General features: G+C 42.6%; 1 protein-coding gene across 1 annotated transcript in view; it reads right to left on the reverse strand.

Moving 5' to 3' along the window:
• Positions 1 to 394: 394 nt before the first annotated feature.
• Positions 395 to 17,091, reverse strand: part of SCAMP2 (secretory carrier membrane protein 2) — a 49,853-nt gene continuing 33,156 nt past the window's right edge. Inside the window, exons 5-9 of the mRNA XM_077264055.1 lie at positions 14,771 to 14,899; positions 8,366 to 8,528; positions 5,424 to 5,525; positions 5,225 to 5,342; positions 395 to 1,787 (exon numbers count right to left, since the gene is read on the reverse strand). Of these exons, the coding sequence (XP_077120170.1) occupies positions 1,641 to 1,787; positions 5,225 to 5,342; positions 5,424 to 5,525; positions 8,366 to 8,528; positions 14,771 to 14,899 (659 nt within the window). The 3' untranslated portion in view covers positions 395 to 1,640. The remainder of the gene's footprint in view (positions 1,788 to 5,224; positions 5,343 to 5,423; positions 5,526 to 8,365; positions 8,529 to 14,770; positions 14,900 to 17,091) is intronic.

A 17,091-nucleotide genomic window follows, 5' to 3' on the forward strand; every position in this document is an offset into this window, starting at 1 on the left:
CCTATGTGCACTGTGCGATCTAGGATAGCTTGCTCAGTGTGCATTGTTAGATTTGGTTTGCCGGTCGATAGAAGTATACTGATCGGCGGTCATGTCGTGCAGCTGGTCGGTCTGTGTAAGCCACTTCTAGATTCCTCTAGCAGCTGATTATCCAGAACTAAAAGGATTGGCCACTTGCATTCAAACTGCCCAATACGTCTCCCTCCGACATTGCTGGATGGGTCTGTAGACTCACATATACATTATATGATTGGCCAGTCTTGCCAACTTTAATCAAACCGGTATGGGGCCCCAAGAGATTATGCGACTTGTGAAAGCGCAATACAAACTTAATAATAATAATAAACATCAAACTGAAGAATGAAAAAAAAAAAAAAAGATGAAGTATCCAGACTCATTGTAGAAAATAGATTTATTTAGATTTTAAATTTTAGGCACTGTAGGGCGACAACAGTGACAGTATACAAAGCTGGTGCAGTTTGTTGCCTACAGAGCAGTAACTTGTTTAGTTTGCAACTTATACCTATAAAAGGATAACCACTGCTTAGACCTAGACATCTCCATAGCCATCTTATTCTCACTGTTAAGATATGGAGACCATCTGGGCATTTTTTTATTGTTTAAATGCATGCATTTTTGGCCCCCCCCCCCAAAAAAAAATAAAAATAAAATAAAAAAAAATAAAAAAATCACTTCTCAATTAAAATGTTGCACCATTCGGCTTTTACAGCCTGTGTGTATCACAGAACGTGCAGAACGAGGTACCAGTAAATTAGTAAGTGAGCTGATTCTGGCAAGGGCTAATTCTTATCTCTCTTCTCCTGAACAACGCCAGAGCGAAAATATAACTAGCTGAAAGAGAAAGGTTAGAAACCCTGGTGTCAGAACAAGCTCAGAGTCACCGCTAGTAGATCGCTGGCTGCAGAATGGGTTGTGATGTGTAGACACTATAAAAGACAATATTTATTGTAGCCCTATCGGAAAAATTATTTTCATCTAACAATGCATATATTTAAGGTTTAAAAAAAACAAACACACAAAAGTATTGCCCTGAAAGGTGTCTAAATTATTTTTTTTTTTAAAGAAAACCTTGTAAACAGCTGGCATGGCACATCATGAAAGGCAACAATTTGTGTCTTTAAATATTTAAAAAGCATCAATTCTGAGATAGCCAAATGATTGCAGGGAATCAGATTTGCCGTTTTATAGTCTAGTGAAAAACACTGATACATAAGATGGCCTTAGCAGGAAACAGACGTACACTGACAGAGACCACGTACAAGAGGAGGAAGAGGAATCAATATATTTTACATCTCGGGCTGTTCATTACTATAGATTGCGTTTTACAGACAAATTCATTCCCCTTTCCAAACTGAGAAAAAAAAAAAATCAGCCTCCAATAAAAAAGGTCAAGCATTTAGTAAATGAGGTTTCATGTCTCAATATATATTTATGTACATATAAATGTAGAATTTCGCAGTCTCTTGGTGGAAGTGGTATAATGTGGAGTGCTGCTGGGAACAACCACCAGAGCTAGAACTTTACAGAGACAATGGTTTTCTTCTCTGGGAAAGAAGTGAAGGTGACAAGGGTAATAGTCAGAAGTGTAAAAAAGGCAGAAGTAATGGAATCAACGGTCCTCAGTTTCCCTGGAATGCCCCCCTGGCAGCGGAGGTGGCAGCGCCAGCAGCTGCGTTTTGAACTGTGCGGTTGGTAAAGATGCCTTGTGAGAACTCTTCCTGTGCCTTCTGGAAATTTGCACCCGTTCTGCGATACATTGAGTGAACCTGGGGAATACACATATAGATAGAAAGCAGTGTAAAACATTCTTCAGACTTAAGACTAGGTCATTTGTACTTTCTATGCAGTTTAAAAAAGTCTATTTATCAGTTTCCAGCCAATTTATATTACGGTAGATTGAATCTTGCCCTACATGTGATCTAGCTGTCGGGAAACCTTTGTTTGGCAGACCGCCCCCTCTCCCAACTTCCCCATACACATGGGCGCTCAGCTGAGTGTTCATGTGTTTTCAATTGGCAAAGAAGAGCTTACAGTCCCAGAAAACAAAAAGGATAGGACTTGAAATTCCAATTGCCTGATCATTCGGTCCTCTCCCCTCCAAACCCGCAGCAGAAATTGACCTGTGATGTGGATTTTCAATCGGTACCATGTCCATTTATATTGCCATATAGTAAAAATTGCATTGTGTGGATTTTGATGCAGAAAATATGGCCTTGTGAACTCCTCGCCTGCTCTTTGATTGACATGACTATACTTGTGGCACACACATGGCCATGAAGAAGAGTCAGGACTAGAGTTGAGCGACTTACTTTTTTAGGATCGAGTCGGATTTCGTGAAACCCGACTTTCTCAAAAGTCGAATCGTGTTAAATCGGCCGATTATTGCGAAAAGTCGGTGATCCGACTGAAACGCGAAACCCAATGCAAGTCAATGGGGATATCCCTCTCTCTCTCTCTGTAAATCGCTACATTCCTCGGACAGTGTAAATCGCTACATCCCCAAAACGGTAAGATGGCGGTTATACCCCCACCCCCCTGTGACGCCGCAGAAAGCAAGACGAGACCTATGTCATCACGCTGCCCACACTCCTTCATTGGCTGAAAAATGGCGGTTAAAGCGTCATATGAAACGCGACTTTGGCGCGAAGATCGCCGACCGCATGGCCGATCCCACACTGGGATCGGCTCGGGTTTCACGAAACCCGACTTTGCCGAAAGTCGGCGATTTTTGAAAATGTCCGATCCGTTTCGCTCAACCCTAGTCAGGACAATTCAAGGTTTCAGGTACGGACAAATTGCGCTCAGTGGGATAAACAAAAATAATAATCTTGTGGTTATGATGCCTTTTAAATGGCTAACAAAAACAAAAATTATGTTACAAAGCAAGCTTTCCAGACTTCTTAGGTCGCTTCATCAGGCATGGTATTACAAAGTACGTACAGTGTACACTTGCCTGATCATTTGTATGTGGCACATCTTTAGTGCAGCCCGATTGTGGGAAAATCCCTTTAAGTTTAAAGTTATCTATATCTCCAAAGTACATTTTAATTAATAAAAATAAGTTCCACAATTAGAAATTGTCCCTGCTGTGTACTGTGTAATGTCTGTGTCTGACTGTGCAGGAACATGGTCTGATCATACCACAGCTCCTGGGCAGGGGAGAAAGCAAAAGAGCGAATACAGACATTACAGCAGGAGATCGCAGATGCTGCTTTCAGTGATGTACACATATGTAAAAACACCCCTGGACGAAGCATTCCTCAGCGAAACGCGCGTCGGGTGTCGTGGGTCCCTGGCTGGTGGCTGACATTGGGTAATATGTTCCTTCTTTTTGCTACACTGTGACTTTGTTATATATTGTCATTATATGGTTACATTCCTGAATGCTGTGGCTGGCGGTGATCTTGCACCTTCTTTCTTTATATATATTCACTTTACTTTTTATTATGCAATTTTGCACATATATTATATACTAATTTATGCCACGATATACACTCACTGGCCACTTTATTAGGTACACCTGTCCAACTTCTTGTTAACACTTAATTTCTAATCAGCCAATCACATGGCGGCAACTCAGTGCATTTAGGCATGTAGACATGGTCAAGACAATCTCCTGCAGTTCAAACCGAGCATCAGTATGGGGAAGAAAGGTGATTTGAGTGCCTTTGAACGTGGCATGGTTGTTGGTGCCAGAAGGGCTGGTCTGAGTATTTCAGAAACTGCTGATCTACTGGGATTTTCACGCACAACCATCTCTAGGGTTTACAGAGAATGGTCCGAAAAAGAAAAAAAATCCAGTGAGCGGCAGTTCTGTGGGCGGAAATGCCTTGTTGATGCCAGAGGTCAGAGGAGAATGGGCAGACTGGTTCGAGCTGATAGAAAGGCAACAGTGACTCAAATCGCCACCCGTTACAACCAAGGTAGGCCTAAGAGCATCTCTGAACGCACAGTGCGTCGAACTTTGAGGCAGATGGGCTACAGCAGCAGAAGACCACACCGGGTACCACTCCTTTCAGCTAAGAACAGGAAACTGAGGCTACAATTTGTACAAGCTCATCGAAATTGGACAGTAGAAGATTGGAAAAACGTTGCTTGGTCTGATGAGTCTCGATTTCTGCTGCGACATTCGGATGGTAGGGTCAGAATTTGGCGTAAACAACATGAAATCTTTGGGATGTGGTGGAACGGGAGATTCGCATCAGGGATGTGCAGCCGACAAATCTGCGGCAACTGTGTGATGCCATCATGTCAATATGGACCAAAATCTCTGAGGAATGCTTCCAGCACCTTGTTGAATCTATGCCACGAAGAATTGAGGCAGTTCTTAAGGCAAAAGGGGTCCAACCCGTTACTAGCATGGTGTACCTAATAAAGTGGCCAGTGAGTGTATATGTACTGTTTCATGTGGTACACGATCATTAACGGCCGCCGTGTTGAGTGAATTGTCCGTTATATTTACATTACCTTTCAATAGGTGGTTAGATTTTCTTTATAACATTGCTAATTTGAGGGTAACTTTATATGTACTAGTACCACTTTACCAGCCATACCTGCCGGTTGCTCCTGCATCTTGTGTTTTTCTCTAGTATTATATATATGTTTTTATCTTTATTATAAATAAAATTCATTTATTTTACTGGTTTCTAGCTTAGCGCTTTTTTGGTGTTTATTATATGTAAAAACACGCAGCACAAATGCTATACAGCACAGAAGTAATCAGCTGCATTCCCGCATTGTTCTCTCTGTATACTCTCTTGCTTCCTCCCCTGCCCAGGAGCTGCGGTATGATCAGGCCATGTTCCTGTACGGTCAGACATGGTCATTACACAGTACACAGCAGGGGCACATTTATAAGATTCTCTCAGCGCAGGAACATTTTTTAACACATTCAATTGTGGAAATTTTTATTCTAAAGATCCATCGATTAAAATAAAGTTTGTTGATGGGAAAAACCTTCTAAACTTAACATGACCTTTACAGCCAGCAGTTTGGTGAACTTAAATGTGCTGACATATACTTGTTAGAAGTTCTTCTAGAACTTTTTTTCCACAGGAGATGCAATGCAATTTCCACAATGAGATTCAATGTGGCCATACACATTCAATGGCTGCCAGCTATTTTGGCCACCAGATAATACACAACCGCTTGCATGCTTTGTTCACTGTGTGATGTAATGAGTATTAATGCATTGCAGACATACCTTCTTCAGCAGGAACAGAGATAGGGCAGCACTCACAGTGAAGAAGATTGCCACAATTATCATTATCACAGCGACTGCAGTGTTTGTCTTAATCATCGTTAATGCCATTATCCAGCCACTGCAATGGAGCAGAAAGGTGTGAAACAAGTCTGAAGAATTGGACTGAAGAAGAGAGCAAAGAGAAGAACGTCAGTCTTACCTGTCTCCCCAGTGAGGGATGCCAACTGCTTGTATGATATAAATGATGATTTGACAGAAGAAGATTATGAAGAACGCAAAGAAATTGAAGGAACTGTCTGTCCTGTAAAAAAATATGGCGTTAGTCAGCAGTTTGTCATAGTATATCCTGCAGCAGCCATGTTTCCTATGATCACAGGTATATTACTGTACCCCCCAAAAAATAGCAACAAGAGTTTTTCAAGCTAAAGTGTTACATTTTTTTTTATTGTGTATATCATAAAAAGAAGGCTACAGAACCAAAAGTGTATGGGACGACGTAACCAGATCATAGGTAACAATGCAAGCATTTATGTTGGAAAATATGATGGCTATCCATAAAATAGAGTTTCATTCAAGTCTGCAGTCACTCCATGTGAATGCAGGCTTATGAATCCTCACAGAGCGGACAGTGTGCACTGTCAAGCTTCTCGGGCCCCAGGAGCAGGTGGTCATGCGACTTGCATACTTTTGGTCACATTCAGACTAGACGTGTCCGGCCTCACTCACTTCACTTGTACTGAGCAAAGCCACGCATGTCTAGTTGGTACCTGACCACATGTATGCAAATTTCTCCCAGCGACGGAAAATCCTGACGGCACGCACACTGTACGCTGTGAGAATTTCATAAGTGCTCTGCCGTGAGAGAGTGGGAATACATCAATCACATATCGGGAACACATACAAATATACATACACATTAATCGGGTGCATATATGACTGATGTACATGCTATTAATGACAGACAAGTTTATTAATGAAACCCTATTTATATGCTACGTTTTATTGTGCAAACAATTTTTTAGCTTAAGAAAAAAAAAAAAAAAAACTTGCCTTGCTTTTTTGTTCAGTTAACCATTGGGAGTTGCTAATGGTTATGTTACAATTATTTTTGTAGAGGCTTTTATGCCTTATGTTCGGTTTGCCTAGCTCTTCATTTTATTGTGCAGCTATTGGATTTGGCATTTCTAATATTCCTGTACTTGTAAAAAAAAGATCTGATGCACAACTGAGAAAAAGTTGTGGCATGTTATCTTGCAAGCCGTATTACGGAGGTTCTTTCACCAAGAATCTCGGAGTGTCCACAGCTGTACAATACTGGATCACAAGAACTTGCGCAGTTTTCCCATATTAGAACAAATGCAAACTGAACATAGCAAGTCATATACATCAATTTGGAAATATCATATACATCAGTGTGTGTAAGAGGACATATTTGCTGGAAGAATGAATGGCAGACCATTTGGAATAGTACTGGAGAACAAAACGAGAACACTGAACATATGGTCAAAAAAAAAAAAAAGTATGGGACATTAGATAGGAAGACAAAATACCTTTATTATACAATGGGTGGCACTACATGAAACAGAGTGCCCGCACTTATAGAAAAACAGTGAATTAATATGGATGAAATAGAACAAGATAAAAGACAATCATGAGGGGCCACAAACAAGTAGTATACAATAACTAAGCGTATTTCATATGCTGGATAGAGGTGTAATCTATATCATAATAATTGTGTATAACCAAAATATAAATATGTGTATAATTGCACATTGCCTGAAAAAACGTGGATGAGGAAGAAAAATAACGATGGGGGAGGGGGGCGAAGCCCACAATGGAATTAGAGGGTGCGGGGGCGTCCCCACTGTGGTAGAGAAGGTAGATGACTTATGATAATGTACAACGTGTGTGTGTCAAACCCAAGGAAAAGTGTAGTAAATACAAGACAGAACCATTGCTGTAAATCGAATATGAAATGGAAGCTCAACTGGTGAATGAAGAAGTATAGGTAGTTACAGACTCGTGGTCAATAACCTACCAGAGGTAATAGTAAGAAAGGGGTACAAGTGATGGACTGCACATGTATAATACTTCTTAGATTAATGCATAGTCAACAGGGTAAAAAAAATAAAATAATAATCTTCAAAAAAGTTGTGGAATTAAACCTTTTTTGCAATTTCACAGCACTTGGAATTTTTTTCTGGTTTTCCAGTACATTATATGGTAAAATCAATGGTGTCATTCAAAAGTACAACTCGACCTGCAAAAAACAAATCCTCGTATGGCCATATTGATGGAAAAATAAAAGTTATGGCTCTTGTAAGAAGGGGAGGAAAAAACTGAAAATGGACCAGGGGTGAAAGGGTTAACTGTGCAACCCAACACTAAGAGTCCACTAGTACAAAATACCTGTTAAACCAAGAACAGATGCTCAGTGCACCTTTCCACCCTTTTGTTTTTCATCTCGGCCATCCTCTGGTTCATTGAAAGCCAGATCTGCCAATCAAGGAAGATCCATGGAAAACAATTAGGTGGGAAGGTGCACCGAACGAGTGTCTGTGCAAGGTATGAACAGTCATTAAGTGGGTCGGTACTAGGTTTACCGTAGCGGTGCTCTTGGAGAAATAACAGTACATGAAATAGAATCCCGGCAGAACTTCAATGCATGCGAGTGCAGGAATTCGATTTTATTTTATGCAGACTCTTTAAAGTTTTCTTGGCTACAGCTTGTCCCCTTTGTAGTCAGGTCAGTACATTTTGTTTCAAGTTATATAAGTTACGACACTTTTTTTCATGGTTTTATGTACAAAATACTTATTGAGCGCAGCGTGTATAAGAACAAGAGGGAGCAGAAATCTATCCCCGCTGTCGTTTCTCGAGAGTAAAGATGGCCACGTATTTGTGCTTTTAACTGGTAGGATGAAAACAGACTCATCATTCATAGTAAATTGGCAAAAAGTGTGTGCGCAGATTTCTCATAGAAAATATGGACATCCAGAAATGGGTTACAGCTGTCGTGCCTGGAATAATTGCTCATAACCTATTGTTGGCCATGCTAAATGCCAGCACGGGCAATAGATAGCAATAAGTGTACGGCCGGTTGTTCGCTGAGAATTTTACAATAACTGGAACTGTAATTACCTGAATGCTTTGTAGATTGGCCGGTACCAGCATACAAAGGCGCAAGGTGTAAACAGGATAAACCACAGGATGGATAAGCCAAAATCCACACCACCATCTTTAGTATCGGCAGTGAAATATGCCAAGCACGCCAGGAGATTAAGTAAAAGGGTGACCGCATGGACTGGAGAAAGAAGCAGAGCGTTCATTTCAGCATGTATTACTACTTCTCTCACGTGCGCCACACTACATTCCTGCAGAGCAGCTCTTCTGTGCACATCGGACACACATTCAGCAGAACATTGCGAATAAAATAAACAAGATCTACTGCACAGAATTCCTCTCTGGGCCAGAAGTTACAGAGAGCTAAAGAAATCATTCTTCAATAAACAGACATGGCAAAATGGTCCTAAAGCCTTGATGAATCATGACCGGTACGTTTGCAGTGCCCTTTCGTACACACACAGACATACAAAGTGTGATGAATTAGTCTTACATTTTGTGTGGGGTACCATTACTCCCAGAACTATTCTCTACAGGCTTGGATTGATCCACAAGGGAACTGATGAATCACCTAGGGGAGGGGGTCACTGTACACCCCTTATTTATGGGCAGTGGTTGGCACAAAATACTTCAGTCACTATGTACAGAGTCAACATCTCATCATTCATGTAACAAACTACCCAATTATTATATAGAAGCATGGGCAGGTTGTGAATGAGGGAAAATGTTATATCTGCATGTAGCCGAGCAGTGGACCCCCATAGTCAATGTTACTAGTGGGCTCTTGCTACCCCAGTCTGACACTGATTGAATAGAAAACCACTTTTGCCAATTCACATTTCACTGTTCCCTAAAATTACAGGGAAAGAAAATGCAACACATGGGTGAGATTTTCAGACTGCAATTCACTAGCATTCAATATTGCACTGTGTAAAATACTACAGTAGCAAAAACACCCCCCCCCCCAAAAAAAAAAAAAAAAAGTGCCTCAAGTCTGTGGCCTAATGAAACTGGGACATTTTCTTCGACAATCTTTTTAAGAATCTTGAGACTAGCAGAAGCAATATATTTCAAACATAATGAAAGATAATGATCAACAAATTAACAATAAAAGACTTTCATACCACTTATCTATGAACTGCTCCAGTATTTACAGCCACAGCTGTGTCTCCCCTTCCCATACTGATAGTTCTGCTTCATGTCACTTGTCTTATTACTGCTCTATTCTAGGTCCTGTTATGTATAAATATGGGATTTCACATTTTCTGCAATGCTGAGCACCTGAAACCGGAGTAGTCTCAAAAACTGATATTTGTTACCATCTTTTCAGTTAGCCATTAAAAAGGTATCAACCACTGAGGACTCTCAAATTTTAATATTTTTCGATCTAAAAAATATATTTTTCCTGCGTCAACAAATTACTAAAGGTACCTTCACACTAAACAACTTTGCAGCGATAACGACAGCGATCCGTGACGTTGCAGCGTCCTGGATAGCGATCTCGTTGTGTTTGACACGCAGCAGCGATCAGGATCCTGCTGTGATATTGCTGGTCGTTGCTGAAAGTCCAGAACTTTATTTGGTCGTCAGATCGGCGTGTATCGTCGTGTTTGACAGCAAAAGCAACGATGCCAGCAATGTTTTACAATGGTAACCAGGGTAAATATCGGGTTACTAAGCGCAGGGCCACGCTTAGTAACCCGATATTTACCCTGGTTACCATTGTAAAAGTAAAAAAAAAACCACACTACATACTCACCCTCTGATGTCTGTCACGTCCCCCGGCGTCCACAGGGTTACGCGCTGCTGCTCAGAGCTTCCTGCACTGAGTGTGTCAGTGCCGGCCGGAAAGCAAAGCACAGCGGTGACGTCACCGCTGTGCCCTGCTACTGCCGGCGCTCACACAGTGCAGGGAAGCGGACGCCAGGGGACGCGAATGTAAGTATGTAGTGTTTGTTTTTTTACATTTACACTGGTAACCAGGGTAAACATCGGGTTACTAAGCACGGCCCTGCGCTTAGCAACCCGATGTTTACCCTGGTTACCCGGGGACCTCGGCATCGTTGGTCGCTGGAGAGCGGTCTGTGTGACAGCTCTCCAGCGACCACACAACGATGAAACAGCGACGCTGCAGCGATCGGCATCGTTGTCGATATCGCTGCAGCGTCGCTTAGTGTGAAGGTACCTTAAGTCACTTGACTTAACAAGGACTGTCCTGGGTCCTAGCAATTCAATTGTCATCTTGGAAGATTAGGACACTTGAATTTTATCAAGTATATCAGTAAGTTCCATATAATTAGGATCCAGAACAGCTTTTTTTTTTTTTTTTTTACGCTGACAAACTAACCCTTTCCTCTGGTATCTGCAGAATTCTGATTTTAGCTTTAAACAGTATTGGTGAATGGGTTAAGCAGTGTTTGGGTATGAAAAATGATGCTTACATTTCCTTCCTTTTCAGAGGCATCCACCTACTGTGGGGAAAATAAGTATTTGATATACTGCAGATTTTGCAAGTTTTCCCAACTACAAAGAATGGAGAGGTCCGTAATTTTTTCATAGGTACACTTCAACTGTGAGAGACAGAGTCGAAAAATAAAAAACAGAAAATCACATTGTATGATTTCTAAATAATTAAATTGCATTTTATTGCCCTCAGACCTTTTAGTTTTTCCTTAAAGGGCCACTGTCACCCCCCTCCAGCCGTTATAAACTAAAAGAGCCACCTTGTGCAGCAGTAATGCTGCATTCTAACAAGGTGGCTCTTTTAGTTTTAGGTTCAAGTATACCCCAAAAAAAGCGATTTGATACTTAGCCACCATTGCTGTCTCTAGCCAGGGACGCGGCTCCGCACTCCTCAGCTCGAAACGCTCCTCTGCCGTCACTCACATCTTCTTGGTCTTTTTGCGCCGCCCCCTCAGCGCTGTTTACGTTTTCAAACCGGCGCCTGCGCTGTGTAGTACTGTTCTGCGCATGCCCAGAAATCCCAGCCCCGCACTGTGCATAATGCATAACACAGTGCGGGGCTGGGATTCCAAAGGTGGGTGGCCGCAATGCCGCGCAGGCGCAGTGTGCAAGCCTGGCTTGGACGGCAGACGGCCAGAGCTTACTGCGCCTGCGCAGAACAGTACTACACAGCGCAGGCACCGGTTTGAAAACGTAAACAGCGCTGAGGGGGCGGCGCAGAAAGACCAAGAAGATGTGAGTGACGGCAGAGGAACGTTTCGAGCTGGGGAGTGAGGAGCCGCCTCCCTGGCTAGAGAGAGCAACGGTGGCTAAGTATCAAATCGCTTTTTTTGGGGTATACTTGAACCTAAAACTAAAAGAGCCACCTTGTTAGAATGCAGCATTACTGCTGCACAAGGTGGCTCTTTTAGTTTATAACGGCTGGAGGGGGGGGTGACAGTGGCCCTTTAAAGGGAAGGTGCCACCAGTACATAGTTTTTTTAGTGTGAAATTAAGCTTAAAATAGTACTTAAAAATGTGTTAATGCACTGTTTGCAAACATTTCTATATGAAAAATATAATATATATATTTTTTTACAAATATATATCTTGACCACTAGGGGGAGCATTTTCCGTTTTAGACCTCATGCAGCTATAGTAAGACTTACCAGCTTTACTGTTAGCTGAAAAATTGGGGCAGTAACTGCTGACATCACCATTTCCCTCCCCTTTTGGGTGGTCTAGTATCCCTGGGGCAGAATGAAGAGCAGCATCACAAGGCAGCGCCATTTTGTGTGTGACTGCCCTGTGATCTGCTATCACCAGCAGTTACTGCATTGGATGCACAGCTTGTTTACAGAGCATCATACTACAGAGCATCATACTACATGTCTTTCTCTCTCCCATCAGTCTCTCTCAGCCATACCAATGTATCTCTCCCCTCCCACCACAATGCCTGGCCATTCACTGCAGACCTGGAGCTCCTTCTTATCTTACTGAGGGATGAGTCACAGACAGCTCCGCTCAGATAATGCTGCTCCTACACTGTTCCTCCTTGATGTCTGCAGTCTCTGATACTCTCCCTGCTGTTCCCAGACTTTTCTCCTTCATTTTACTCCTGTCAATCTAGGATCTGTTCTGAAGCAGTAATGCTTCTGTTAGCAGATCCTAATGACAGGAGACAAATCACAGCGGAGGGCTCCATGTATATGGCAGCAGAACTCTCCCACTACTGTGAATTGTGCAGCCCACCGAGGCGTGCCCAGTTCACTGCTAATGTTGCTGCAACGTTAGAGATAGGGTCTGTTATCTCCTATGACCATGACCTATTATGACACTGAGTGTCCTGCTACTGCTGTAAAACCAAGAGGTCAGCCTCCAGTGCCTTCTTTAAATGCCTATAACACAAAATGTGTTACAAATGCAATCAAATCTTTGTTATAACAGCATGTCATGCTGCATTACATTGATTTATTAATGATCTACAAATGCGGTACCTTCCCTTTAAGAAGCCCTCCTACTCTGCACTCATTACTTGTATTAATTGCACTTGTTTGAACTAGTTACCTGTATAAAAGACACCTGTCCACACAATCACACTCCAACCTCTCCACTACGACCAAGACCTAAGAGCTGAATAAGGACACCAGGGAGAAAATTGTAGAACTGCATAAGGCTGGGATGGGCTACAGGACAATAGGCAAGCAGCTTGGCGAGAAGGCAACAACTGCTGGCGCAATTATTAAAAAAATAGAAAAAAACATAAGATGACTGTCAATCTTCCTCGGTCTGGGGCTCCATGCAGGATAGTGCCTCGTGGAGCAAGGATCATACTGGGAAAGCTCAGGAATCAGCCCAAAACTACACGGGAGGACCTGGTCAATGACCTTAAGAGAGCTGGGACCACAGTCTCAAACATTACCGATAGGAACACTATGCTGTCATGGATTAAAGTCCTGCAATATACGCAAAATCCACATGATCACTATAGCACATCCCCAGGCCCGTTTGAAGTTCACCAATTACCATCTGGATGATCTAGAGGGGGCATTGGAGAAGGTCATGTGGTCACATGAGCCCAAAATGGAACTGATATCAACTCCACTCGCCATGTTTGGAGGAAGAAGGAGGTAGAGGTGGAGGGGAACACAGTGAAGCATGGTGGGGAAAACCTCATACTTTTGGCAAGCTTTTCTGCAAAGGTGACAGGACTACTGCACCGTATTGAAGGGAGGATATAGGAGGTCATGTATCGCAAGATTCTGGCCAAAAACCTCCTTCCCCAGTAAGAGCACTGAAGATGGGTCGTGGCTGGGTCTTCTAGCATGAGAGTAACTTGAAACACTCAGCCAGGGCAACTAAGGAGTGGCTCCATAAGAAGCATTTCAAGGTCCTGGAGTGGCCTAGCCAGTCTCCAGACCTGAATCCAATAGAAAATCTTTGGAGGGAGCTGAAGCACAATGTTGCCCAGTAACAGCCCCGAAACCTGAAAGATCTGACGAAGATCTGTATGGAGAAGTGGGTCAAAATTCCTACTGCAGTGTGTGCAAACTTGGTCAAGAACTACAGGAAACGTCTGACCTCTAATTGCAAAGAAAAGTTTCTGTACCAATATTAAAGGGAACCTGTCACCCCCCAAAATCGATGGTGAGGTAAGCTCACCGGCATCAGGGGCTTATCTACAGCATTCTGTAATGCTGTAGATAAGCCCCCGATGTTACCTGAAAGGAGAAAAAGAGGTTATAATATACTCACCTGGGCGGTCCCGCTGTGGTCCGTGGTCAAATGGGCGTCTCAGGTCTGCTCCGGCGCCTCCCATCTTCATTCCATGACGTCCTCTTCTGGTCTCCGCGCCGCGGCTTCGGCGTAGGCGTACTTTGTCTGCCCTGGTGAGGGCAGAGCAAAGTACTGCAGTGCGCAGGCGCCGGGCCTCTCTGACCTTACCGGCGCCTGCGCGCTGCAGTACTTTGCTCTGCCCTCAACAGGGTAGACAAAGTACGCCTGCGCCGAAGCCGCGGCGCGGAGACCAGAAGAGGACGTCATGGAATGAAGATAGGAGGCGCCGGAGCGGACCTGAGACGCCCATCGGAGCGGGACCGCCCCTGGGTGGGTATAATCTAACGTCTTTTTCTCCTCTTTCAGGTAACATCGGCGGCTTATCTACAGCATTACAGAATGCTGTAGATAAGCCTCTGATGCCGGTGAGCTTACCTTACCATCGATTTTGGGGGTGACAGGTTCGCTTTAAGATCTGTTTTTCTATTGTATAAAATACTTATTTCATGCAATAAAATGCAATTTATACAATGTGATTTTTTTAGATTCTGACTCTCACAGTTGAAGTGCATCTACAATAAAAATTACAGACCTCTCCATTCTTTGTAGATTACAAAACTTGCGAATTCAGCAGTGCATCAAATACTTATTTTCCCACTGTAGGTCAGATATAAACGTGTGTAGGGTTGACAAATTGATACTTACACATCCACAGGTAATACAGCATTTTACATGTGCGCTGATAATCAGCTGGAATATCTGCTGAGAAGTCTTGGTAGAAGCATGGTTTGATGGGACACTTTTGAGGAAGAGGAGGCCAATTGTTCTGTCTTACTGTAGGAGAGAAAGTATGTCATGCAGATTTATATTGGTTAACACCTTAGGGCATAAGTACATAAAAGTCTTGTGCTGCGGTAAAAGAATATGGAGGCGGCACAGGAGCTTAGCTCCCACCACACACTGTAAATGCCAGCCACGTGTCTAAAAGCTGTAGCCGGCCTACTGCAATAGCTGCTGCCAACCATTTATATTCCGCTGTCAGTTTCTGAGTGGTTGTTGATGCACATGCACCAGCTCCCATTGGCCCCCTGCAAAGCAGTTGTGGGGTACAGATCGGTCAACATGGCAACCGATGGCCTGCTGAAATTGTATTAAGCCATCTTGGTACTCCTGTGAAACTGAGCCACTGGTTAAGCTCCATAAGAGATTTTTTGTGTACAATGCAATACTGTGGAACTGTGACACCAGTTTTTATCATCAATAATAAAAAAAATTAATATATATAATTATATTATTTATTTATATTATATTATACAGTGCCTTGCGAAAGTATTCGGCTCCCTGGAACTTTTCAACCTTTTCCCACATATCATACTTCAAACATAAAGATACCAAATGTAAATTTTTGGTGAAGAATCAACAAGTGGAACACAATTGTGAAGTTGAACGAAATGTATTGGTTATTTTAAATTTTTGTGGAAATTCAAAAACTGAAAAGTGGGGCGTGCAATATTATTCGTCCCCTTTAACTTAATACTGCTGAAGAAAAGCAGGCCCAAACCATGATGCTGCCACCACCATGTTTGACAGTGGGGATGGTGTGCTCAGGGTGATGAGCTGTGTTGCCTTAACGCCAAACATATTGTTTGGCATTGTTGCCAAAAAATTCGATTTTGGTTACATCTGACCAGGGCACCTTCCACATGTTTGGTGTGTCTCCCAGGTGTCTTGTTGCAAACTTTAAACAACACTTTTTATGGATATCTTTGAGAAATGGCTTTCTTCTTGCCACTCTTCCATAAAGGATTTGTGCAGTGTACGACTGATTGTTGTCCTATGGACAGACTGTCCCACCTCAGCTGTAGATCTCTGCAGTTCATCCAGAGTGATCATGGGCCTCTTAGCTGCATCTCTGATCAGTCTTCTCCTTGTTTGAGATGAAAGTTTAGAGGGACGGCGGGGTCTTGGTAGATTTGCAGTGGTAGGATACTCCTTCCATTTCAATATGATCGCTTGCACAGTGCTCCTTGGGAGGTTTAAAGTTTTGGAAATCATTTTGTATCCAAATCCGGCTTTAAACTTCTCCACAACAGTATCACGGACCTGCCTGTTGTGTTCCCTGGTCTTCATGATGCTCTCTGTGCTTCAAACAGAACCCTGAGACTATTGCAGAGCAGGTGCATTTATAAGGATACTTGATTACACACAGGTGGATTATATTTATCATCATTAGGCATTTAGGACAACATTGGATCATTCAGAGATCCACAATGAACTTCTGGAGTGAGTTTGCTGCACTGAAAGTAAAGGGGCCGGATAATATTGCACGCCCCATTTTTCAGTTTTTGAATTTCCACAAAAATTTAAAATAACCAATACATTTCGTTCAACTTCACAATTGTGTTCCACTTGTTGTTGATTCTTCACCAAAAATTTACATTTGGTATCATTATGCTTGAAGCATGATATGTGGGAAAAGGTTGAAAAGTTCCAGGGAGCCGAATACTTTTGCTATATATATATAATATATATATATATATATATATATATATATATATATAGCAGTCGGTGGGTGTCTTTCTCATAGAGAACACAGGAGCACGCAGCCGAAGTAGTGCTCCTGTACATACATGGGAAGGTGGGCCAAAATCTTCGACAGCTGAATGATCGGTTGAAATATTATTCAGCCAACGACTATCTAATACGTATGGGAGCTTTAAAGGACTTGTGTGACTGCAGACTTGTGAATCCTCCCTGTGCACACAGTCAGAACTCTGATGATGTGGATGGTCACATGACTGCAAGTATATGATATGCATATTCCCGGCCACATTCCAACTAGATGTGCACAGCCTCGCTCAATTCATTTGTACTGAGCAAGGCCTCCCAAGTCTAGTCAGAATGTGACTGGGAATATAATATTGCATACTTGCGGTCACATAACAGCCCACTCCCGAAGCAGGCACCAGAGAATTCTTACAACGCCCAGTGTGCGCACTGTACGGATTCACACGTCTGCAGTCAGA

This window comes from Ranitomeya variabilis, chromosome 5 (assembly GCF_051348905.1).
Source record: "Ranitomeya variabilis isolate aRanVar5 chromosome 5, aRanVar5.hap1, whole genome shotgun sequence".
Taxonomy (NCBI): Eukaryota; Metazoa; Chordata; class Amphibia; order Anura; family Dendrobatidae; genus Ranitomeya; species Ranitomeya variabilis.